The 25,833-nt window shown below is 41.2% G+C and overlaps 2 protein-coding genes across 7 annotated transcripts in view; one reads left to right on the forward strand and one right to left on the reverse strand.

The window, feature by feature from the left end:
- SDCCAG8 (SHH signaling and ciliogenesis regulator SDCCAG8) overlaps nt 1–17,874 on the forward strand; it is a 105,886-nt gene extending 88,012 nt beyond the window's left edge. For 4 of the 5 annotated variants that reach the window (XM_071428984.1, XM_071428957.1, XM_071428965.1 and 1 more), the window contains exons 17-19: nt 11,323–11,449; nt 13,503–13,585; nt 17,533–17,874. In XM_071428984.1, coding sequence (XP_071285085.1) covers nt 11,323–11,449; nt 13,503–13,553 — 178 coding nt within the window. In that variant the 3' untranslated portion in view covers nt 13,554–13,585; nt 17,533–17,874. Of the gene's footprint in view, nt 1–11,322; nt 11,450–13,502; nt 13,586–14,532; nt 14,564–17,532 lie in introns of all 5 variants that reach the window. The other variant, XR_011679472.1, reaches the window with a different exon arrangement.
- The window catches only part of AKT3 (AKT serine/threonine kinase 3), a 152,441-nt gene continuing 143,461 nt past the window's right edge, over nt 16,854–25,833 (reverse strand). For both annotated transcript variants that reach the window (XM_071429005.1, XM_071428995.1), the window contains exon 14: nt 16,854–24,193. In XM_071429005.1, the coding sequence (XP_071285106.1) occupies nt 24,108–24,193 (86 nt within the window). In that variant the 3' untranslated portion in view covers nt 16,854–24,107. The remainder of the gene's footprint in view (nt 24,194–25,833) is intronic.

Genomic DNA, 25,833 nt, shown 5'->3' on the forward strand with positions numbered 1-25,833 from the left:
AGCAGCATTTGAGGTAGAAATGTTATCTTTTATCTCTTTAATGTCTTATTTCAGTGATGCAGGAAAAGTTTGAGGAAATAGTGTTTCTGAACAAAAGGTGCTGCAAATTGCCAGCAGACAGAACTGCAAAATTGTGCAGTCTGTCCTTATATATTTCTATCTCTGCCTGCCCTTCATTAACTAAGATGGTTATTCATCACAGAGTGGTCAGTGGGAGTTTTATAGGAACATTTATTTTTAATTTCTAGGTTCTTTTTTTTTTTTTTTTTTTAATTTCAGGCTCCAAAGTGTATATTTTTCTCTTCTGTTATAGTCCATTATGTCATAAATGGACAAATGATAACTCATCACAAACAAAATTATTTTTGCAGCCTGTCTTCCTTGGCGTCTGGATTCTAAAGAGATAACCTGGATGCCTGCATGCCAGTGCAACCAGGATTTTTATGGTGTGAATAATCTTTGCTCATCACACCAAAAAAATCAGTGTGTCAGTGTATTCCTGCAGAGTCATTAGCATACAGACTCACTCTGCTTGCTTAACAAAGCATGGTTTGGTGTATTATAGTTTCCTAGTCTGCTTGTTGGATTCACCTCTGACAAAAGCAGAGAGCAAAATCAATCCCTTCTTCAGTGGCACACTAATGTGGGAAATAAATCTTCGGGCATAAGGTCTGAATGGCAGTCATTTAAATAATTCAAATGCAGGGATCATTTTGCCCATGTGCCTTTCATTTCTTTGTTTTGTTTCACTGTATTTCCCAAATCACTGAGAGACAAATGATCTTCTGCGACAATCTATATTTTTAAAATATCTAGAGCTAAATAATCCCTGTCTTCTTTAAATGCAGTTTAATTGGTTACATGTAAAATAATTATTTGCTCTCTCTTTTGTGGTGTGGAGGGGGGAGTTGGAGGGGAGAAGTAACATACAAGCAGATGTGCTGCTAGATCTACAGGCTTCTGCCAACCATATGGCATCTTAAAGAAAGATGGTTGGAGCGTCTGGATTAGCAAAGAGTCGGGATGGAAAGCCATGTGTCGTGTTGGTACAGGCAGTTGTTTTAGCTCTCTGTAAAAGGCTTCAGGAGATTGTGTAATGGAACAAATGGTACTGCAAGCCTAGTAACAGCCTTACCGCTGCTGGAGAGGCAATTGGCCCCCAGGCGAGTACTGCTTCATCCTTGCTTGTTGGTTTTTTGTGAAGGATTTTTAGATCATTATTATGTGTTCTTCTTTTAACGTACAGGAAGCTTGGGAGATGTAATTCTGAACTTTATACTTGAAAGAGAGCTGTGCTTAGGATTTTTTCACACTCTAATTTTTTACAATGAAAACATACAGTTCCTTTCTCTTTGAAATTAAAAGCTCGTGCCCCTCTGCAAATTTCCTGCATCTTTCGTGAACACTTTGAGACATCAGTTCACTGAATTTGTCACTGATGCCAAGATTTTGGGGGAAAACTGCTCTCTCTAGGATTTGCTTAGTTAAAAAGAGTGGGGCTATTGTGCTTGTGGCTATAATGTACCAGCTTGGCATTTGTATTCTGTTTGACAAGGTGCTCTTTATGCAAACAAGGGGCCTGCTTCTGTTAAAGGCAGAACTCCTTTAGTTTTTAGCAACACAGGATTGAGCATTTCATGGGGTTTTGTGTGCTTTACAGGAGTCTGTAGTTCACATTACAGCTCATAGGAGTTATTCTGGATCAAGATGAAAGCTATTGTATCCAGATCTGTAACAGAAATAGATTTTAGTCATTTCTCTACTGTCAGAGAATAGAACTCTAAATTCCTCTGTATGTTTCAATGAAATCAGGCCTTTTAGTAGACCTGTAAATGCAGTTTTTTCTCCTTGATAACATTTGTTTCTAAGGAAATTAAACCTTGATGCTGCAGTACAGCAGTTCAATAATTAGGATTATTTTATTTGAAGAGATTTTAAGTACATTATGATCCCAATATCATGATTTTTATGTAAGGAGATAACATGAGGGACACCCAAACAGTCATTTGTTGGTAAATACTTGCTGAGCAGGTAATGTTATGGTTTCAGAGACATTAGAAACAAACCATTAACTAGAGAAGCATCTTCCCTATGAGAATCTTTGCTGAAAAATACACTGCCTTAAACTGGGACAAACGCTGCTCTAGTGCAGCCTAGATTCACAATAATTTAAAAGTAAAATTACAATTACTGTTCTTTTTTCGCTTTAATTTTTTTCATACTCTCCAGAAGGTTCCTTATCTGGAGCTTAGGAAACAGCAGTACTCAGCTTAATCTGCAGTTTAGTTACAGCAGCGCACGCTTTTCCCTGAGCTGCCTGCATGCCCCCCTGCTCAAGCCTGCATATGTTGCTCAACACTGATCAAAAGTAGCCTCCCTCGGGAGGGAGGCTTGGGTTCATTTTGTCGGCCTGTTCATTGCCTCGCCTCAGCCAAGGCTGAGCCAGGTGTGAGGTGGACAGTTGTCCACCAGGAGTGGTGCCAAGACCACCAGCATCTCCCTGGAAGGCTCTTGTGGTGGCTGCTGAGGAGGAGCAGAGTCGGACCAGTGAACCCCAGCAGGGACCTCGGGCTCTCTTGGGGCACCTGCTGAGCTTTCACTGCCTTTCAGAGACCCCGACTGCTTTCTGCCCATGTTCATGTGTGAGTTCACCAACAGGGAAATGTGCATTTTCTTTGGGCTTCCCATATAAGAAATTTTAAGTAATGATGTGTTTGTGCTGCAGCTGCAGTATTGGAGGTTGCCATGTCTACAGAGACAGTAATTGACTGATAGCAGGTAGATCTCTTGTTCTCAAATTGCATGTGTTTGTCTTCTCTATCCCTACTGAAAAGAACAAACCCCATGGTTTATTTTTGAACAAAGAGCCACAGCTTTGTTTTCTTAATTTACTACTAGTAATTTAAGGCAGTTAATTTTCATTTATGTAAGTGAGAATGTTCAATTTCCAAAAGCATATCGAGACTTCTAAGCTTGCTTGTTTAAATGTTTGCTTCATAAAAGTTACCACTGCTTACCACTGAAAGATGAGAACATGGGGAAGTAGTATGAGAGGAGTATAATTTCCCTAACAGAACTAAGCAAGACCCTTTGCTGTAATCCAAGGGGAAAAATATTCTTCTCGTATAGTTACATTGAATATGTGTCAAGAAAGCTATTAACATTTATTTCAATTTGTAGCAAAGAAAAACCTGATAGTTTTGCTAGAATTTTTCACTATAATTAAAATGTGGTGGCAACAGAAGAGTCTGTGCATGCACATGTACAGTTGTGGACAGGAGGAATCTTTCTGCTGGAAGGTGCTGGTGTTCTTACCAAGCTGGGATGTCTGTGCAGGATCCAGTGACCACTGACTGATGTGCTGAACTGTGACATGGGAGAGCCAGGCTGGAGCCACCTTAGTGCTTGTTTTGTGTGGTATTGCTGACAGCCCTGTGCTGCTATTGCAGGGACTCTGGAGCTGCTATTCTCATCCACAAGCCAACCTGCTCTCACCAGAAAGGCATTATTGACCCTTTGTACTGGCTGTGATCTGGGTGTGTTGATACTCATCTCCAAACTGCTTAGTTGCAGTTGTATTCTTTATTGTGGAGGGGTTAATGGTTTTCCTGAAGATACTGTACTGATATTTGCCTCTAAAACAACAATAAGATTCCCTTATTTCATAGCAATGAATAAGTTCACCTTGCAGTAAATTAAAGCACAGTTGGACTAATGCACATATAAATTACAAAATAGCCAGTCTCTTACAGAGAGTGTAATACTGTCTATAATGTACTAATGCATTTTTAAGATGTATTTTCTGTGAAATGCTTCCCTTCAGTGTTGCTAAGCAATTGCAGGTTTCACTAACTTCATGTGCAGTTTTAAAATATAGTCCAAAACAATACACCAAGTGGACTCTCTGCTCACAAGAGCTGAGCTTCATGAAGGTGGGCTGATAATACTGCTCAGATTCTCCAGCTCTTCTAATTTTTCTAAATAAACCTGTGGTTTCTCAGGATGAAACTGCTTTCCTCTCAGCCCCTTCCAATGCAAAATTACCTTACCATTTCCCCTATCTTTAGTCTCCTGTGTTACACCTGCCATGGTGTTTCTTTGATGCTGTGACTCCCTTCAGTGTCAGCAGAGCTGGTTTATGGTTGTACTGGGGAACGTGGGGAGATGGGGCTGGCCCCAGGTGTACAGCCCTGCTCCAAAGTGCTGTGTTGCGTGCCAGCAGCAGCTCCCTGTCAGGTGGGAGCTTGCTTGGCCAGCCAGGCAAACAGAGGCCAAACCCTCCTCAGGTCCCTTGGGTGTATCCGTGCATATCTTGAGCACTGATCTTTCTTACCTCTCACGCACATCCTAGGCTCCTCTGCCCACCTTGACCTCCTTCCCAGCCATTCCTTAGATCTTTATGCCCCTATTTTCCCTTTTGTTTCCTAGAGTAATTTTGGAAATTAGAGCTGTAGTAGAAGGGGAGTAGGCCGAGCTTGGGCTAAGTTCTCAAATGGAAGCAATCTGGTCTGTGTGGATGGAGAGCAACGAGCCCTTGTAGTTAAGACATCTATCTAAATGTGCTGCACAGAAAAAATTGTCTGTCACCAATATAAGTCATATTCCTCGTTTTCTGTGTCACAAGCATAAAACTAACTCTGTACAAATCCTACAACTATCATTAGTTTGACTGTGATTTATGTAAACCACAATAACCCTCTGTGAAGCTGGAAAAATAAGCAAATGTGTTGCTTGCCAGAGCTTAAAGGCAAAATCATTTGTTTGAAATGAACCGGAAGGAGGGGCACCTCTAGAGTGGAAACTAAAGATAATGGGGGTAAAGCAACAAAATTAACAAGTGAAACCTCCATAGATATTTAACACTTTGTGTTTGATATTTTTAGAGTTTATTTTCGTAATAGTCAAAATATGCACTACAGCAGCCTTGGGGTTGTGCTGCAGAACAGTTTTGAAGGACTGTGATATGTAATCCTTAAACTTGGAAAGACTCCCTTACAGATAACCAAATGAGAAGGACTGTAGCCGGCACTATTGACCTCTCATCTGCAAGGTCACTAGTGAGAAACATTTTACCTTTCAAACACAGGCACTGATAGCCAGAGAGATAAGCTTTCTGCTGGGTACCTCAGTGCCTGCAGCCCTTGCTGGCTGCAGCCAGGGTCACTGGGCTTGGTGAGGACAGCAGGGCTGAACCCAGAGCTGTTCTGTTCGCCTGCAATTGCGACTGTCAGAACAACTGAAGCAGTTGTAGCTCAGCTGCACTGCCCTTTCTAGCGGTAGGGTGGTTTTTTTTTTTAATTAAGACAATATCTGACAAAGTGAATTAACAGAAGCTGATGCTTTTAGCAGGTTTTTTGCTTCAAATGCCTGATGTCAGCTTGGGCCACATGTACATTCTGCACATGCCATGGGATAGAAAAAGTGAAGACTTGTTTTTCAATTCTCTGCTGCCTGCCCAGACACCACATGTACTGTCTGTTACATGTCGCTTCTGATGAGGTTCATGCTGGGAATTTCTTTTTAAAGGCAAAGTATTTGTGAAGGAAAGAGTTCAGATTGGGCATTAAAAATTCTCAGTGTCTACAGCTTGAATACAGTGATTGCTTTATGTGGACACCAGCTAGCAGTTTGTACAGGTTCAGGTTTGTCCGGTAATAAACAAAATAAGAGGAATTGGAATAAGGAGTAGGGGAAATCAAGCACATGTTTATAAAAAGTACAGAAATTGTTGTAACTAGTGACACAAGCACAGGAAAATTATTTCAGTAGTACAAATACATATCTTATAAACATGAGGAGACCACTTTTGAAACTTTAGTGGGATATGTGTCTCCTACCATTATGACTTAGAAATTGTGCAAAATCTGTTCTGTCTGGCACATAACAAAATCAGAGAGGTGAACATCTTTAAAAAAACAAAAAACAAAAAACAAGTAGAGTCTGACTATACAATTTAATATATTTCTGTAATATTATCTGCCTTGAGCCCTGCTTCTCTCTTTTTTTTTCCTACAGTATTTTTCAGCATTCTAAATTACTAGCCTAGAGATGATCTAGAGAATTGTTTTACTTCATACTTGTCAACTAAAAGCATAAAATAGTAACCCAAACTATTTCTTCTCTAGAGCAAACCTGATCCAGAGTTCATATTCCTATCAGAGGTCTTACTATTTGTATTCCTTTAAAGGAGGAAAAGCCACTTCTTCAGCCAGGGGATTCAGACACAAATAGACATTAGTGAAGCTTTCACCCATATCTTTTCCAGCCTGCTGTACACTCTCTTTCATTGCTTCCTTCCTGTCAAAACCCAGTAGGGCCAAAAGTGGTCATCACAGCAGCCAAGCCCAGCTGCTACACCCCCCCACTGAAGAGCAGGCTGATAATGTTCTCTTCAGCATGTTAGACATGAGCTATTAGAAGCCCAGGAATAGATCCAGGCTCAGGTTTCCTACATGATCTATTTGTTTAACCTGGTGGGCCAGCTGTGGAAGTGAGGACATATTCTAATACTCAGTGGTGACATCTGAAACAAAGGGGAAGCTCCTATGTAAACTTTTAATTAAACCCTATTTGCAGGTGTTGTTGTGGCATGCAAATATTGTTATCTTATTAGAAATTATATACTATAGATACTTTAAAAGGATGTGGAAAAATTGAGAGTGTCTTTAGTAAAAGGGAATTTAAATGTTACCCAATAGATATAAAATAAAAAAATAAATGAGTGATACAAAGCCACCTGGGTCAAGGGATTCATGGTAAAATGTGGACATTTGCTTCTTAGGTGTCCAGTTCCAAACTGTGCAAAGGATATTAACTTCTAGTTACCATCTGTTAACATCAGTTGGATGAGTTTGTTCTGCCTGTAGCATGGGCAAGTGCTTATCTTACTAAGCTAGAAGTGGTGTAGATCTGCTCTGCCTGAGCAAATGACAGTCTTGTCCTTTTTGCGGCAGCAGAAGTCTGATAGGGGTTCCAGAGGGTGGGAAATTCCATGGAAACTTTTTTAATATGCCCTGAACTGTCTCCCTGTGTCCTGTTAGAAGTCAGGACTTCCAGTGTGACAGAAAGGAGGAGGCTTATTCACTACCTTTAGTTCTACTCACTGTTACAGGGTGGCCTTTTGGTCTGTGTGGTTTTCCTCTTATGCTTTTTTTTATCTTGTATTAACATGCAAAAGGTGCATCATAGTGTTTTGATTTTGAAGCCAGGTGGGAGAATGCAGTTCAGTTAAAGGATAGGCTGTGTGTATAGATATTCCTGTTTAAATTTTGGGAGCATGTGGAGGCTTCTCTGTGATGCTCATCACTTAAGGTTGTTTCAAGGCACTGATCTATGGGTCAAGATCTTAAGTAAACAGTAATTTAGGACACTAGTGAAACATCAGGGTTTAATTTACTGTTTGTCTGCCTTTCTAAATACATAGACTCTTAATTTTTTTACCTCAAAATTTACTGTGTGAATTTATCAGTGCTGTAAACCACAGTGAAGATGCAAGTTTCTCACATGAGTAATAATTTTATTATTTATCCTAGCTGTTCACAGAGCTGATTCAAGATACAAAGAGGTAGTGAATATAAATTTTTCTGCCTTAATGAAAACAACAACATCACTTCAGCTATGAAAAGGGAAGGCAGAAAGGTAGCAGAGTAGAGGTGGAAAAGAAGCAGAGGAAACATGTCCTACCATGCCCACAAGAGAGGTGGGGAGTGAAAGCAGCTGGGGCAGTTGTGGCTGCAGAAACAAGCTCAGTGTGAGCACCAGCCATACACCTTAACTCTTTGATGTTAAGTCTGGCACCAAGATCGTCATGTAGGCAAAGTAGGCCTGATCACTGACTTGGATTCAGCAGGAGATGACCTCAGATAGTGGGAGATGACCTCAGGTAGTGCCTGCTCTATCTGTGTCAGGAACTAAGTGTGATCATAGTGATCACCCTTCAGCTGCATCTCTGCAGCATGGCTGAGGTCTCCAGCGTGGTCTTTGGTTTTCCCAATCAGAACCAGGAACCACCCCTGATCATCAGGCAAATGAGCAATGCAGGAGCAACCTTAGGAACTCATAGTCTGACGCTCCTGCCCTGACAGGACAAATGCATTTTAAAGGCAATTTGCTGCACAATGACTTGTGCTGGGCTTTGGTCACTCTGGGGGACAGCAGGAGCCAGGCCCAGCACCCCTCACCCACAGAGATGTGGCCCTGGTGCTGGTGGCCCCCCTGTGTGGCTGGTGGTCTCCTGGGTGGCTGATGCCCCAGCCCTTGCCCTGGGGTGCCTGAGGGTCGCAGCACCCACTGCTGAGGTGATGGGCTGTGTTACCATGGCAACTGGCAGATGGGGGGCTTCAGCAGGGGCAGCGGGGAGGCAGCCACGGCAGCGCGCTGGCCGAGCTGCTCAACAACAGCCCTTGCAGCACTGACAGCTCCGCTCCGGCTGGCCAGAAGTAGTTATCAGATTACTTGTATTAAAACCTAATTAAGATGTGTGCCAGTAAATGCAGCATGATTATTGGATTTGGTGATTTAGCTGCTGCAGGTTGCTGCAATCCAATCACGCCATTTCAGCAAATCCAGCTCTGTGGAGTAAAGTGAAAACGTTTTACATCAGTAACCTGACTATGCTGAAAGAGTAAATAACCTTTTAATGCCTCTACTATGTCAAGGACTGACTGATACCCACTGCAGGGTGAATGGGTACTGCCCACAGATCCTTGCATAATAATTTCCTTCAAATCAACATTAAAACCCAGAGGAGGGCTGACAGGTTATGTCAGCTTTTACCATCATTGTGGATTGCCTGTGGATTAATGGGTCTGAGTCTCCCAGGGCAGGGAGCTTGCAGCCTGAGTCCTGAGGGTGCTCCTGCTTTAGCTATGTGTTGTTATAGAAAAGAAAGCAGCTTTTGTTTTTATCTGTAGGCCACACATAAGGGGAAGTGTAACATGGTGGGTGCTAGTACAGCTTTGGAGTGTTGGATGCAACAGAAGTTTATTCTGCAGGTGGAATTCACCTTGATGCCAAAGCTGTCCTTTGTGTTTGATGTTTCACCTCATCTCTGCAGGGTCTTGCAGTGATTGTCTAGCCATACCTGTCAAAATGTAACGAAACCCTATCTATCACTTTTCACTTCATTTCTGGACAGCCTGGGGTATGGCCTAGGCTCAGATGCAAATTTCACTGCCATGTGAACTCTTCTGCATGTTGTAATTGCACAAAAAAAGCAGGGTAGGTTGGAGCCATTCTAACATAAAGCTGCCTATGAGTTCCAGGTACTGAGAATCAGAGCAAAACGTTTGCCTTGAAGCTTTCACTGCAGCTTGTGATGCCTCGGTTGTGTTCTCTTTCTGTGGAACCACTCATCTCATGGAACTGTCTCTTTCCTGCCTCCATAGAGAAATTCGGATTTTGAAGTGGTTAATGGGAAATTATGTGAAGGGTATTGTTATTACTACTGACTGGGAGCTTTCTCCTTGGTGCCAGGCTGTCCTGTGGATAGTCCAAACATGGTACCATGGTTCAAGAGCTACATTTTCACCTTGTGCCTTGAAGTAATGTGACAGAGCATGGTGTCAGTCCCTGTCCTCCAACACGGCCAGGCCAAGGGGGAGCAGCTGCATGCCATCCCAACTAGACAGATCTTGCCACTTTGGTGGAAAAAATGCCTCATTTAGACAGGAGGGACACAGTGGTCACTCAGATGCTCAGGACACAGTACATTTGCCTGGTAGGTGCTGTTGCCAAAGTGAACGTGGCGACCGTGCAACCTCCCTCACTCGTATTAGCAAAATGTGCAGAAGGTTCTGTCACCCAGTTGTAAAAATGATGGCAGGCATCGATGTGCAGTTGTAACATATGGGAAGTACAGTGAATGTGGGTGGAGCTGTTCATTTCTCATCTTGAATCATTTACGAGATCAGCAGGCAGGCCAGATACAATGCATATGGGAATGTGTGGCTGTGCTGCACATGTCACACGTAATAGCAGATACTGCGAGAGGGCCCAGAGCCTGTCCTCAGGAGCTAAACGCAGCAGAGCAGGCTGGGAGTCCCAATGTGTGGACCAAGGGCCAGCTTGGCAGCAGTTTTGGGAGAGCAGACTGGCAGACAGAATTTGGGAATTCACAGATCCAGATCTGCATTGACTAGAACTGCACCCTTTTCATCCATTGTGGCCCAGAGTTGTAGATCAGTATGTTATTAAACCTGTAGTCAAGCCCTGGAGATACAGATGATAAAGTTGTGACCTGCTGGTCAAACCCAGTTCAGTGCCTGTGTCATCTTTCTCCCTCTGCTCAAGGAGGCAGTCTAAATGTAACACTGGGTGGTGAAGTTACAAGCAGAAAAGTGTAATTGATTTTTTCCATAATTAGAGACTTTTCCATTTACAGCAGTTTATTTGAAAGGACATAGAGCTTCACAATAGAGCACACTAGGCCTTGTGTCCAATAATATTTTTGAAATTTGCATGGGCTGCCTGTGATTATCTACTAAAAAATATTGTTCTGATGTAAAATTCACATTACTTGGAAATTGCTTCTGACTGGATGCCAGGAGTAATAAACAGTCACTGGAGAAATAACAAGTGATACCTGCTTTTGTGATTTAAGAAATAAATGTGCAATTGACCTGTCTTACAACACTGTTGTCCCAACTCAGGCACTTGTTCTTCCAGTGTAAGCAGAAAGCCTCTGCATGTTTCTTCTGATACCTGCCAGCTTATTCCCTCTGTTTTGCAGCCCCTGATGAGGAGGGCCTTTGGAATGATGGGCTCTTTACATCTTTCTCCAGGAATCCCTGTTAGACTGTTAAAGGATCTATGCTGACATGCTTAATTAACACTAAGCTTACTTGAAATAAGTGCTATGTTCTGTAATGAGTTTTGGACATTGACCAGCTTGCAAAGAGCAGTGGACAGAAAACAGAAGTTTTTGTCACTTCAGGTCCAGTTTGTCAGGGAATTTGGGTATTTGGTTTTATAATCTGGGCAACTGTGTGTGTTTCAAGAAGACAGTTACTGAAGCAGCTAGAGTGTGGAGCTTGCTTAGCTACAGGTGTTGGGATGCACTCCTGCAGTCTTTACTGATGTCACAGCAAAGCAGATTTGCTGTCATGTCCTCATAAAGCTTCTAAATTAAAAGTGCAGACCTTTAAAGTGCTAATTTTAAGTGTGAAAATACATTTAAAGCCCATCCTAGGAGTAATACTTTAGTCTCAGCCCAACCACCAGCCTGAACGCTGGGTGCTGCCACCACCAGTGCAAAGATCAAAGCTTTTTCCGTGAACTCCAACTTCAGATGCTCTGCAACCCTTTTATCTATTTCTTTTCCAGGTTACAGCAGCTTGACAAGCACTGCCAGGCCACTGCCCAGCAGTTAGTGGAGTTGCTCAACAAACAGAATCAGCTCTTCAAAGAGAAGCACCTGCTTACAGAAGAGGTGCAGTTTCTGAGAACACAGGTACTGTGCCAAAAGAGAAGAAAGTCTAAGGGGAACATTCTGCAGCTTTAGCAGAGAAATCTGCCAGCAGTCTGATTTCAACTGCTGGATTTTGTTGCTGTTGTTCTTTTAAATACAGCATTACCTTATAAAAAATAAAATAAAAATTCACACAGTTGGAAAGGTAGCTGAACCTGACTCTCACTTAAATCAAAACTAAATGAAAAAGTGTTTTGAAGTGACAATAAAAAAGCAAGTTGTTCTCAATGACAGTTCTTAACTTCTTAACTGAAGATTTTTGTGTTGCTTTTTCAGAGAAAAGGGAAATCTGTTCTTTAACATCATTAATGTTTAAACAGTTACTTGACATTGATAATTGCTTAGAGGTTTTGCTGCCATTTGTCAGACTAAAGTCCTTCTATCCGTAATGATTTTTTTCTCTTTATTTTTAAGTTTTTAAAAGTGTGTTGGTTTTTTTTGCTGCTCAATGACCACTCATGGTAAGACTCATGGGATTGCCCTGTGCAGAGCCACTAGTTGAGCTTTAATGATCCCAGTGGGTCTCTTTCAACTCAAGATATTCTGTGATTCATGCACCCAAATGTGAGATGCTGAAGGTACAATCAATCTTGCCTGAGCATTCATCACAGCACTGCTTCTCCAGCAGTTCTGATTGTTGCTTCCAGTGGTCCCTAGGAAGCTGTGGCTTCTTATGGGCTGTTCTGGCTTTTTTTGTTTTGGCCACTGTTCTTTGGCCAGTAAGTGCTTTGGAAATAAGGGAGAAGACTGCGGGGCTGGGTTTTTTCTTTTTTCTTCTTTCACTTTTTTTTTTAGAAAAAGGAAGAGAACTAACAAGCACAGAATGAGGTTTTCAGTAAAACTATCAGATAATCAAATTCAAGGTTGAATTAGTGTATTTACTCAGTTAAAAAGCAAATTACAATGCTTTCTAACTTTCAAACTTGTGAGTTTGCCCAGGATAGCTGGAGTTTGCTTAACACGATAACAAAGGACATTCAGTGTAGGAAATTTAGTCTAGTAGCACACCTAACAGTAAACAGAACATGAATTGGCTTAGAACTTTAAAGTACTTTTGTAGGCTTTTTATCTGTAGAAGTCAGTAAATGTTTAACCTAGGAGAATAAAATCCATACTTTGTTAGGCCCCATATCATGTCCATGTGTTCGGTTTTACAGGACTTCCTGTTCTAGTAGACAAACTCGGTGGCTCATGACAGTGTGAGGTTATCAGCATGTAGTAACTACTGGCAAATTTTAGGGCAACCATAGCGTTCTCTCTATAAGAGAGGTTAAGGAGGTGGTTCTTCCCAAAATAAATTAAAATTCCTGCTTTCAGAAAAGCACTCTTGGTAATGTGAATCACCTTTACATGGTCCACAGGGATTTTGTTATTGATAATCTATTTTATCTGGAAGTGATTGTGTTTTTATGGAGTTGGGCAGAAGTACAAAAATCATACTAAAGAGGAAAAAAATCATTCAAATATTAAATTTCTATCAATACTTGACTGGCAAAAGCTGCCTTCTTTATGGTCATTACAAGTTAATTGTGCTCCAGAGGACACTTTTTAAGTTGAGAACACTCAGAAAAGAAGAATGATAGAAAAAACTATTACAGAATGAGCCCTAAAAATCTATGTGCAGATACTTAAAGCAATAGTGGTTCTCTGGGAACTGGAATTCAGCCCAAAAGAGCTGCTTGGAATATCAGACAATTGTTTTAAGGAAACTGAAGAACAGTTCACCATAAATGGAAGCTCTTTGCAGAAAGATTGCCTGTAGTTAGTATAGAAATACTGAAACCAAACAACTGCATAGTTAATGTTGATCAAAGGTTAAAGTGACCTCATATTCCACATTTTACTGTATTGTCCAACAATACAGTAAAATACAGTTTATAATTAACCAAGTTTTTGGAGGTTCTTTTGTTGGGGGGGGGAGGTGGAAGCCTCAGCCATTACCTAATCTTTTAAAGATGATGTAAAATACACTAAGCTAAATGTGCTATTGTATCTTGGAACATGAGCCTGTAGTAACTGCAGTTGCATATTTCAGGGAAAAAAATGGGATGCAGATCTCAAACAGGACACAGATGGAATGAAGTAAAATCCTGGATGAATAAAGAGAAATGAGCAGAAGTAGGTATTTTTTTTCTGTATCCTATATATAGAGTGGGGAGGAGAGGAAAGGAGAGCACGACTAAAACTATTTGCAGATGTGAGTTGAATCTGGCAAACACTTAAAGACAAGAGGAAGAAGGAAGTGTTTGAAACATTTTTGGGTTTGAAACTGTTGAAGCTTTTTGTGCTTTGATTTTTTTTCTCTTTAAGCACTTAAAAATTTCAGGACAAGCACTCAATAGCAAAGACAAGTTTACCTAATAGAATTTAATAAAAAAATCCTAAATATGTAAGTTGAAGGGAAAGGGGGATGTACAACTCTTAGCTAGGTGGGAACTTCTGGAAGATCTAAGATTTAACCCAGGTACTTTTTGTCTGGATAGTCACTAGGTATTTGTCTTTTTATTGGAATGTTTAGTTTTGTTGCTTCCAGTATTTTCTGTCTGAGGAAGCTTGAATCATCCCTATCTCTTCAGAAAGGCTGCAAATGGTTTTGTAATAAATCATAACAGTTAGTGTCACATTGAAAGAAACATTATCTAGATATTTGTATTTGGAGCAGTGCTGTCATGTTACAGTAGTGCAGCATAGCTATAGGTCTTCCTACTGCCTTGTAAGAATTACTAAACTTTTAAAGTTTAAAGAATTTAAAATTGCATCATTTACTTGAATCTAGCTGACCTACTCAACAAACCTAACAAGCCCTGAGCCTTGATAGAATTTGTTTTCAAAAGTCAGATTACTTCCACTGTAGTTTTTATTTCTAGTGTTACATGTTTGTTGTATGGGGGGAAAGACAGCAGAAAGAAAAAAAAGGATCTTTAAATTCAGCTACATTCTGGTGTGTTGAGACCATGTTTTTCTTGGAAAACTCATTTGATACTGTAAGGAAAATTCAGGGTTTTAAAGGAAAAAAATAATAAAAGAAGTACCTGATCCTGCTGTAATGCTGCATTCCTTTACAGGCTACATGAGCATATCCAGGACCTTGTAAAGGTAATCAAATTTTAATTATGGGATTTACACCTCTCATTTTGAAAGTTTTTGTAACACTCAGGTTTGGAATTTCTACCTTTGAAAGTCTCTTGTATAGTGGAATTCACCCTAAGGCAGGAGGATAAGAGATATTTAATTACCTTCCTACACAGGTATGAAATAGAGAATACTAAATAAATGTGCACAGAAAGCAAACAAACATCTTAACAGAGATTGCTGGAAACCTCAGCACCCCCCATCAGGCATGAGTGTATCTGTGAGAGCTGGGATGCCTCTCTCTTGCAGGATCTGCCTTGTGTCCATCAGTTTGACAGAAATCAGTATTTGTCCCGGTGGATAATCCTCTCACAGCCCCCAGCTGCCAGAAGGGGTTGCTGGCCAGCTGAGCCAGTGAGAGCACAGACGGGTAGGATTTGGACCTTGAGGATTACTTCCAGCGAGGGCTGTCATCCTGTGCTGCTTCTCTGACTTCCCATGAAGATCTCCTCCTGCAAGCCAGTCTCTCCCTGGCCAGGAACCTGCACCCTCCCTGTGCTCTCCGTATGGCTGAGCCACTAAAGCTCTCTCCTCCCTCCTTGCAGATGTCTGTGTCACAGTGAGCATGTCTGTGAGCTGATCACCCTCCTTCTAAAAGGAAGTTAAAGCACACTTACCCGTGCCTGTGTTCCCATCCTCACCCCAGTCACTCAGCAGGAGGCACTGTCAGGATTACAGCTGGTCTGGAGCAGGGGTTTTGTTTTCTTTCCTTTCTTGTGTCAGCAGGAATTTTCAGTGAGACCCCAGTGGTTAATGCAGCAGTGTTCCCAAGTGCTCTGTTTGCTTTTTATTTTTTATTATGTATTACAGAAGGGGGAGCCTTATTTCCAGCAAACAGGTAGATCATCCATCTCTGCTGTCAAAAGTGATTCAAGCTGATCCTTACATGGCCTTCAACCTCAGGAGACCTGAAGATTGCTTTGGTGATTAGGAGAGAGCTTTTGTTTTAATGTAGTCTTACTGCACAAAGATGGTGCCTCTGCCAGGTGTTTGTAACAACCAGTGACAGTCCACAGATGGGGTTGGTGGATGTTGTTGTGGGTTTTTTTAAGCAGATGAAAATCTTCACTTCTGCTTGGATGGAGTTTAATGAGAAGTGATGCAAGTTAAACCATGACAGGAAGGGATAAAGATAGACCTCTGTTTGATGTCTGACTGCCCTGACATCAGGCGTCAAGCATTCAGCTCCTCAGTGTTTGTGCATCTGCAGCTGTGGGAGTCCTGTCCATCCCGCCCAGTGCTACTGGACAAAAGCTGGGCACCAGCTGAGGAGTTGAGCCTGGCCCTGCTGGGAGTTCCACCTTGGGTTTTACAGCCATGCAATGGAGGATTGAGGCACTGAAGCCACCTGAGTGCTTTCTAATGAAACAGGAAGTCAGTTGTTCTTCTCTCCTCCCAGTATTGCTGGCAGGAATAAAATAAACCAGTCAGGCATCTGTAGTTCCCCTCCTACAAACCCTTCCAATGTGTACATCTAATACCCAACCAGCCCCTTAAAACAGATGCCACTGAGCTAAGGAGGGAGTGTCCAGAGGAACCTGGGCACCGTGTGCTGCAATGTTCTGTACACTGAAAAACCAAAATATTCTAGGGAGGAGGAGAAACTAAGACTGGAAAGGCCTTTACCCTGACTGTCCAGTAACTAACTCCTTTACCAATTACCTGAATGTGACAGTTGTGCCCATTTTGTTAGAGAACAGCACACCTTAAATGACAGCTTTAATACTTGGGCCCTGGGTCAGTGGGGTACAGGGACTCTGACAGGATTGGTGCTTGCTTTGTGAAGAGGTTCAGGCCAGGCTGGAGTCAGATTTGCCCACTTCATCAATCAGGCTGAGGTTCTGCATCTCACAAAGCATTAGCACTGGGAAATTGTGGTGTGGAAGGACAGTCACAGCAGGAATTTCCAGGAGTTCAACTTCTTCAGGAGTTGAGGTTTTGGGGTCCTTTTAAGCTTCTGCCCATACTCTAATGCTGAGGGTCACTGCAGCACAGAGTATGTTTCCTCTGGTTGTCACTACCCAGGCACTAGGGTAGTGGAATGGAATTTAAGCCCCAAGGCTTTTCATTGCCACAGTTCCTTGCACTGGTCGCAAACACAACTATAGCAGTTGATGTTGGTGCATGTATTTTGGGGGAAAAAAACACCATGTTGCTGTTTTTCATTCTTTAATGAACTGCAGCTTCATGAATTTTCTTTAATTCAGCCTAACCAACCAAGGGGGGAAGGAAAAAGAAACAAAACCCTTCAGTCTTCTAATGCAAAACCAGCCAAAGTAGAAAGTTTATTTTTATTTCTGAGGTCATGTACATCTCTTAAATTCAATTTTTAGTACTGCAGTGGCTTAATTCGAGGTAGCTCCCCCAGCTCCAATAGTTTGATGTCTTGCTCAATTCAGTCCTTAAGTGCTACCGAGGAAGCACAAACAACAGCTATGCAAGAGCTTCAAAACTGCAAATTAGCCTTCCCACCAGAGGTTTCCTACTGGCACCAAGGCAACAGTTTCCTGTTTTGCTACAGCTGCCCACCCCAGACACACGCTGAACACTGCACAGTAAACACCTTCTGGCAAAACCCTGCCATCTTCTTCTTGGAAGGGAGAAGGGCAGGATCTTGGATGTGCCCCAAAACAAGAGCTCACTTATTTACTGCTAAACAGGAGCCATGTCAAAAGCTCATGGAGATCCTGTTTTTCAGAAAACAGATATCTCTTGTTTTTGCTACCTGTAAGATTTCTGAGCTTAGAAAGAGGTGAGGACAGCAGGCCCACAGGAAGTGCAGGCTTTGAAACTGTACTTGTTTACTCTGCCTTACTGCAGTCTTAACCAGTTTTTATTTCTCTTCTAAGAACTTGCCTGCAGGCTGACGTGACACAAATGAGAAACACAGGCACTGCCATACAGACTACCCATCTCTTCCTTTTATCTTTCAGGTCTGCTCTGCACCTGGCTGAAACTTGTCTGAGGCTCACCCAAAGACACCGCTACAGAAAACAGGCACACTTGCTAGCTAATTTCAGCTGGTTTCTATTTGGTTTTAACTACAGAATCACAAATATTTTGAAGCCTTACCAGCCTACCAAACTTTCTAGGACGACAGCTGAGACTTTTCTGAAAAGACTAGGCTTGCAAGCCAGTTTTAACAGCTATTACGTGGTGTGGATGTCAATAATTTGTACAATGTTTATAAAATGTTTTTATCTATTTTCATAATTGAACATACATGTCTATATTATTTACAGACTGAAATATCAATAAACCTAATAGGTTCTCTAGGTTCCTTGTTCTGTCCTTCTGAATTCAAGGGAAAGCATGTGCAGGGGGAGGAGGGAGAAGGGGGCTGGCTGTTTTCAAGTGCTGCACATGTACACTGCCCTCCTTTTTACAAACTCAGTACCAGAATATACCTGGGAACTTTATTCAACAGGATATTTGTCATTTTTATAGTGAGAGCCCCGACAAGTACTTACTAATCAGAAAAGCCTAAGAAGATTGAGAAATATTCCATCTAATGTGGAGGAATTTCCATGGGTCAGGTTCCCCTTTAAAACATTCACTGAGCAAGGCCTTTAAGAGAAAAGAGCCCTTGATTATTACAGAGGAGCCATTACAAGAGGTGATGGGCTCCACACTGAAGTGGTGAAACTGGACTTTTGCACCAGCACATAGTCAGGGCACCAGCTGAACTTGGCTTCAAATTATTGAACTGAGAACACTTGGAGGGTACAGGTGGAGGGCATTTTTTCTGGTTGACTGTGCACTCATGTTTTTCAAGGTTACTTTTCAAATACCCAACTGTTTTAGAAAGAATTTATCTGAGTATTTTGCTATCTAGTGTAGGATAAGCTACACACACAAGAGAAAAGTTTCTACATCTATTGTTTTCAATGTAGTTGGTAAAGGGGGTGAAAAAAGCGCAAAGAACAGTTCCCCAGCAATAAAGCTACTTCAGCCAGCATGAACACGGAAAACGTAACAAAAATAAGAGTAACAACACATGCAATAAATTACCATTGGGTGCGGAACACAATCCTTCCTTCCCTTATATTTTAAGAATTATTAGTGGTACAGCCCTAACATCAAAGTGATTTTTCCTCCCTATTTCAATTTCCTGCCATATAAAACTGCCAAACACATCTGATCGCCTCCCTGAACAGCTTCACAGATACGACACTGAGCGTGCTGAGAAAGGCCTCAGGTCTTTAGGGAGAAGAAAGGCTGCTGAAGGAAAGCCCTCTCTAGTCAAACTCAGGATTTTTCACAGTAGTCAGGCTGACAGTTTTTTAAGTGTCACTACTTTATAGATGGTTACACAGTTAAGAATATACATTTATAAATGTAGGAAATGCAAACTTTATTTTTTATTATTCCACAGCATAAACCTGTGTTTAAATAGGAGACAGCGCCGATAGGCTACGTGTGCAAAGGAACTCGGGCACCTATTCCTGACACTTAGGCTTCACTGAGACCCTGGAGCACATCGGGACCCTCAACCTTTCTGGACTTGCCTCACCTACCAGGTGGCTTCTGGTGGCCACATGCAGGGCCCCACTGCCAGCTACCCACGTGCATGTACGAGTCTGGTTTCAGCAAAGGGTCCTGGGCTGCCACTATATATAGCTCGAAGTGGATTTTCATACTCATCCCAGGCATAGGTGCAACTATTGTGTTGCTGGGAGTCCACAAGGGATAACTTCCCCTGCAGCAGTTACTCTACTTTGTAGCAATTACAGCACCCGGCCTACCTGTCTCATATCCCTCCCCACCTTCCCCTGCATCTACTTAAGCACTAAATGCTTGGTTTTACAAATTTTACAAGTATCAGACCCGATGATCAAATCCAGGTCAGCACAGAGAGTGTGATTCCACAACACGGGATGCAGCCTGACCAGATAGTCCTGTCACTGCTGCAGTTTTGTCCTGGTCACTGACATCCTGATGCCACTGAACTAATGGATGGCTGTCTCCCTGATGCTCTTTCCTGTTATAGGGTGGGAGAGGAAAAAAAAAGGAGGGAAAAAAGAAAGGAAAAAACCTGAGACCTGGATGAAGCACCTCTATTCCTGAGAAGCATTCACGTCAGAGAACAGAAAACCTGGATGACCCACTGCTTTAGAGACACTCAGCCCTCCAGACTGGCTGCTTCAAACAGCCCTGGACCAGCCCGTGAGCTTCAAAGAGTCCCATTCTGCAGTGCCCTGCAAATCCCACCTTCCCTTTCTTCCATCTCCTTGCCCAAACATTGTCTAGCTGTGGGATGTGAGGCCAAGAATTTCATCAGCTGAAAATCACTTAAATGGTGGATGTTCTGATAGGAGCATATCTTCAAAAGTATAACCCAAATTTATAAGTGACATACATCTCACAGAGTTAACAGGAACCACCTGTATGGAAACAGCCTCAGTCCAAAGCACAGATACATTTTGCTTAGTCATAAAAACTTTTTTTTTGACAATACTGTAACTTAATCATTTACAAGCTGAAACTGTTCACCCAGTATCTGAAATATGTCACAGCGAGTTACAGTTGTCACTAGGACTTCACAGCAAATAAAACTTGTAACTAAACATGCACAGATCATTATATATACAGTGATAAAAAAATAATGATGTACATTTTCTTGTAAGAAGAAATTAAGTAAATTCTTTGTGCATTTCAGGATTGAAACATCTAACCTATATAAAATTACTTTAAAATATGAAGTAAATATTTAACCCAAAACTTGAGAAATCTTTTGTAATCTGCAATATAGCCTTCTCATTTCCATTTTTCTTTCTCTGACACAGGACAACTTAAGAATTTTATCCTCTAAGATATTTAATAGTAATGTGCAGGTATAAAAAAATACGTCCTCTGTGGCAAGCTTGAACATATATATATATATATATTTACAATCCTCCAGAACAAATTAGCATTAAAAAAACACAGAAGTAGCAGATTGACATAGTGCTTTATTTAAGCTGTCTGTACGAAGGAAAATAATGTGCATCCCTATCATATACGTGTAAAAATACTAAGGATGTACAGTGTACAAAAACAGTTTCTTGTAGTTATTTCACATCCTTGTGGGTCATATACTTAAGGAAATAAACAGTTTAAGTATGACCAACAGTAATACGGTTTCTTGGGTTCGTAGTCGTGTCTGCTTGATATCCTTAACCATATGACTAGATCTTGCATGGATCTAATGAAAGAACTAGCAAGGTCAAGAAATGTCACAAACTCTAAAGCTACAGGGAGGTAATTCAATTACCAATTTAGAGGTTTTTATTTAAATAAATACTTTACATTTCATGCTTGCCTGTAATGCACTACCAGGAGCAAGATAAGGAAATTCTACTGTAGACAGTACAAACAGTAGCAGCAAAGTGTGTACATTGAGGTGTAATATATAGACCCTGCAGTTAGTAAGGAAAGACCTTACTTTTGTACTCTAGGAGAAGCACATGGCCCCTGCAAGAACAGTCAGCTTTAAGAAGCCGCAAGTAAAGATGGAAAAAAAAGGTGAAACAATACTGGAATAAATGTTCTTTAAGCAACAGGAATGTACTGGAAGATGGATTAGTGTGGAAAGCGAAGCTGTGTGCAAAACTGCCAAAATCCAAACAGAATTGACCTATTTCCTCCGAGATGGCTGCAGTACGAGAGGGCATACTGTATGTCATGGAAGTCAGTACAAGCTGGAGTCAAGGTCTGAAATGTACTGTGCTCAAAAGGCTCACCAAGACAACCAGCCACCATCTCCTGCCCAAATTAAAACACAACCGCAGACAGCAAAAGAAGAGCTTCTAAAGTTTCCCTCAGCACTGCTTGTCCATTTCTCTGTCATCTGTTTCTAACACTGGTGAGACAGAATCCCCTGGGCCTGGGCAGCACAAGGTGGCTGCCGACTCTGCATCATAAACTGGATCACTGACGTTTCAGAAGGCAGACACTGCAATGCAAAGTGATGTCTGAAAAGATTTACAAATAGTTCACTGCCAGGCCCCTCCTGCAAACCACACATTACCTGGCTACACAATGGAGAGCAAAGCACAGGGCATCACTGCCACGAGGAGCTGCTGGCCAGTGCCACAGCCAGTTGGCCACTGGCTGGAGGGGCCCTGTGCCAAGAAACTTATTGCTATGACAAGCTGAAAACATCGGGGAGAAAACACAGGCATGTAACACAGATTTTGAATCACCATAGTTTCAGTCTGAGTACAAGACCTTTGCAGAGAACTAATTAATGCCCTTCTGTTAAGTACTTGGTTATTTCAGTCACTCGCTCACTGTGGCAGTGTAGACACCTCTACACCACCAGACCTGCAATGCATTTGCTGCTCTCCTCTCTCTCCGCACAGGGACAACATCTACACATCTTTAGTGTTACGGGGTGACATAATGAAATCCTATGCAGTTAGAGTATACATCATGATATATTTCTATCTGATTATCCATTACTAAAGATAAAACACTAAACATGAAAAATTGTCTAAATTACTCTGCGTCTTTAGCTGCCTTGCTAAAATGCCCGTCTACCCCTTGACCATCCCAGCACATGCACTGCCAGCAGTGGGCTTCATGCTTGGGCACTCAACTTTCCACATCAAGAGGCTAAGGCATCTGTGTAGGAACATCTCTCAGACTCATCTACTCACTCACACAACACAACCAGGAATACTCTGCAATATCACAGTCTTTGTGGGAGCTAACAAGAGCTGAAAGCAGAGATACTTCCAATGATAATCCCACGGAGTCGGGGGTTCCCGATGTCGCCTGCAAGGCTGCGCGCGCTCTGCCGCTGCGCCACGTCACGCCCCAGCTCCTAGCACCAAAGGGTTTATTATTAAGATTATCATTGCTGAAGATCAAAGCTAAAGTTTATGCACATGTTCTATTAGATACAGATCTTCGGAAATGGAAAGACGTTTCCCTACCAGTGGAGCGTTTGCTGTGATGTTTGAAATTCAGTCAATCAGGTACCACGGTTACACATAACCTCCTGGGTTTTAGGACTCTTTTGGTTGAGGGCAAATCTTCCTTGAGAACGGCTGATCCCAGAAATTTACTATTTTAATTGTTAAAATAAAGTGCTTTTCTTGTAATCACTATGGTCTTGTTGTTCAAATGCAATTCCTTCATATAGAACAGACATTTTCTCTTGTGCTGCCAGGCTCTTGCATTATGTTTATCCTAAATGGAGCACAAGATGTAGCTTTTTTGTCTGTTCACTTTTAACCCTTTGGCACATGAGGTTGGAAATCCTCACCTCCACTGCCAAACTGTTAAAAGACAGTATTTCATTCACAAAAATCTGGTTCTAAGCAGTATGTACAATTTCAGAGCCTTGTTAAAATTTCCACATGGGAGAAAAGTGCATTATTCCCTTCAGCTTGTACAGTCCTTCCATATATTACAAAATTAACTGCTATTAGCCTGTTCTAAGATGTAGCAGCATTTGCAAACACGACATATACAAACCTTATCTTTAAAAATAAATACTACCGCAGTATAACCAAAAAAAAAAAAAAAAATTAAAAAAAAATCGGAGTTAAACACCTGGAGAGGAAGCTAATTCACAAACTCAAAAACAAGTAAGGCAAACACCTGTTTACCTTGGTGCACACATTTTGGTGAAAAGCAATACCATTATGCCTGTCTACATTCTTCAGCCATCAGAGGTGATGCATATCATGAAAGAGAAAAGCATGAAAAAGATGTTATCTGGTGCAAATTATAAAACCCCTTGAACAACTTCAACTGCTGCTTTTATGCCTTCATTTCTTGCATGTATAATGTTCAATTCTCCATGATTGCACATGAACCTGGAAGTTCTAAGTGGCAGGCTGGGTGAGCCCAGCCCTTCTGCTTCTTCTGTAGTATCCAACAGTAATTAAAAAATAATATATATATATATATATATTTATATATATCAACAATTTAAGTCCTTCTCTCAAACATTTCCCAAACAAATTCCAGCCAGATGTTAATGACAGAGACCTGCTTCAAGTAATGATATGCCTAACAGAAACCTTGCATATGTACATCACCACCTCTACGTTTCCTCATTCTAACCAGCACAAACAGATGCAAGAAAATGTTATCGCCTGGTCTGTTTAGACTAATTACAATTTTGATTCATCTTCTGGAAGAAGATAAGCTGGACTGACACGGCTTTTGTTTAGCCTCCACTGTGAGGAAAAATAGATGACTACTTGTTCACAAAGTGTACAATGCTGAAGTTAAGTCATTTACCTTCAAAGAAACTGTTAGTAACTTCTTGATGTTGCTATTATACTGAGACTGTGGGCAGCAGCAACAGCAGGACAGCGGAGTAGAGAGAATCTCATATGTCATGCAAAACCAGAACGGATTTTAGGCAGGTTTGGGAAAGAAACTTGTTCAATTTGGAATGGTCTCTGAAAGTGCCCCTGCTATCTTAGTAGTATCTAGTACTGGTGGTGATGTTCAGGAATCATTTTCACTGATAAACCTAAGATGACAGTGAAGCAGCAGAACAAAAGAGTTACTCTCGTCCACTTGCAGAGTAGGAAAACTGGGGGAAATGCGGCCGCCTCTCATTGTCCATGCAGTCCATACCATCCTCGTCATCTGTGTTAAGGAAGAAGTTCAAAACATCAGTACATTTGCAATAAAATTTTATTATTCACCTGATATGCAGTAGATCTTTCAGGGTTCAATGCTTAGGTTAAAGGCTCAAGTTAAAGTAAGACTTCAGTTAAGCTCATAAGCTTACGTTCACACAGGAGGACGATACTCACTGAAAGGACAGCATGCCCAGAAGTCACCATTTATTTCAGGTTGATTGTTTGGTTCATTTTATTCTGACTATCACCTGAGAACTTCAACCACAACTACCCCTTGTAGGCTAATCCCAACATGCCAGCACACCCAACCTCTGGCAGTGCAGAAGTCAAGTGCCAATTGAGTCAGCCAGTTTCCATCATTTCTTGAGCTGAGTTCAGGAAATTATAGTTTTACTGTAGATATACTTAAATATTCCTCCATTTCAAAGGGAGTTAAAAGGAAAAATGAACAATTCACACAGGATCTATGTGTTTCAATTATTACCTATTATTTTTAGTAAACTATTTATTTTTACAGTATTTACTGGGATCAGAAGAAATACAGAATAAGCCAAATTCATAAATATTTTTATTTACATAATTCCTCCAGTGCCAATGGAAAGCAGGCACCAGATGTTACCTAACTCTGAGAATTTGGATGTACATTCTCACATGGCTTTTTAACAGTGCTTATTCTTAAAGACTCTTGCTGAGACTGTTATTCTAACAATGTATTTATATGCAGCCTTTCAGAATTTTGTGTCCTCTGCATTTTCATATATTCTACACATAAAAGCTAGAGTTAATCCTGGTCTAATATTGAATCAATGGAACCCAAATTAATCCAAATATTCGTAAAATATTCATATATTCAATTGTAAAATTGTTCAAGTTACAAAGATGAACAAATTCTTATCAAGATAGACAGGAGAAGAAAATGTTCTTTTTTCACAGCAGAAAGACTTAAAATCACTCAAATTATGGACTGTGAGCAACATGGTTTAGTGGAAGGTGCCCCTGCCCAAGGCAGGAGGATTGGAACCAGATGAACTTTATGGTCCCTTCCAACTCAAACCCCTCTATGTTTCTGTGATTGTGTTCAGACACTAAAACACAAAATCAAAAAAATACTCTAGATCTATATATGAACAGAAAACTGCAGCTAACCTGGGAGTTCTAAAACATCAGAAAATGAGATTGCTTTATGAAAGGTTAAGCAACCACAACTAAGCCTTTACTTTTGTGATCTTCTTTCTCAGCCTCCAATATAAAGAAACAAACAAGACCATCAAATATCCCCATTTAGAAAGAAAATTCTTTAAGAACTCAGGAGAAAGATGTTACTTAGTAAGTACCTGTAAAGCCCTGGCTAAGCTGATCAGATCATGATTCTTGTGTGTAACGCAACATGACAAAAACACAAACCATGGTGAAATCACATTCCCTCCAATAAAGAAATTTTGCAAGGTCCAGTGCCATGGTTACATCCACATTAACACCTTCTTTAAGAGCTCTGTTGAAGCATGGGACTTGATAGGATATTTAATTTTCATGTAATTGATTTTTTTCAAATCATAGTCCTCAAAGTACTTCAAAATATGTCCATCTTACTAAAGCTACACAGCCCACTGAAGACACCAGCACTGTCCACATGCTTAAAGAAGG

This window comes from Agelaius tricolor, unplaced genomic scaffold (genome assembly GCF_023055355.1).
Source record: "Agelaius tricolor isolate 1412-34295 unplaced genomic scaffold, bAgeTri1.0.p SCAF_1, whole genome shotgun sequence".
In the NCBI taxonomy this organism is placed as follows: domain Eukaryota; kingdom Metazoa; phylum Chordata; class Aves; order Passeriformes; family Icteridae; genus Agelaius; species Agelaius tricolor.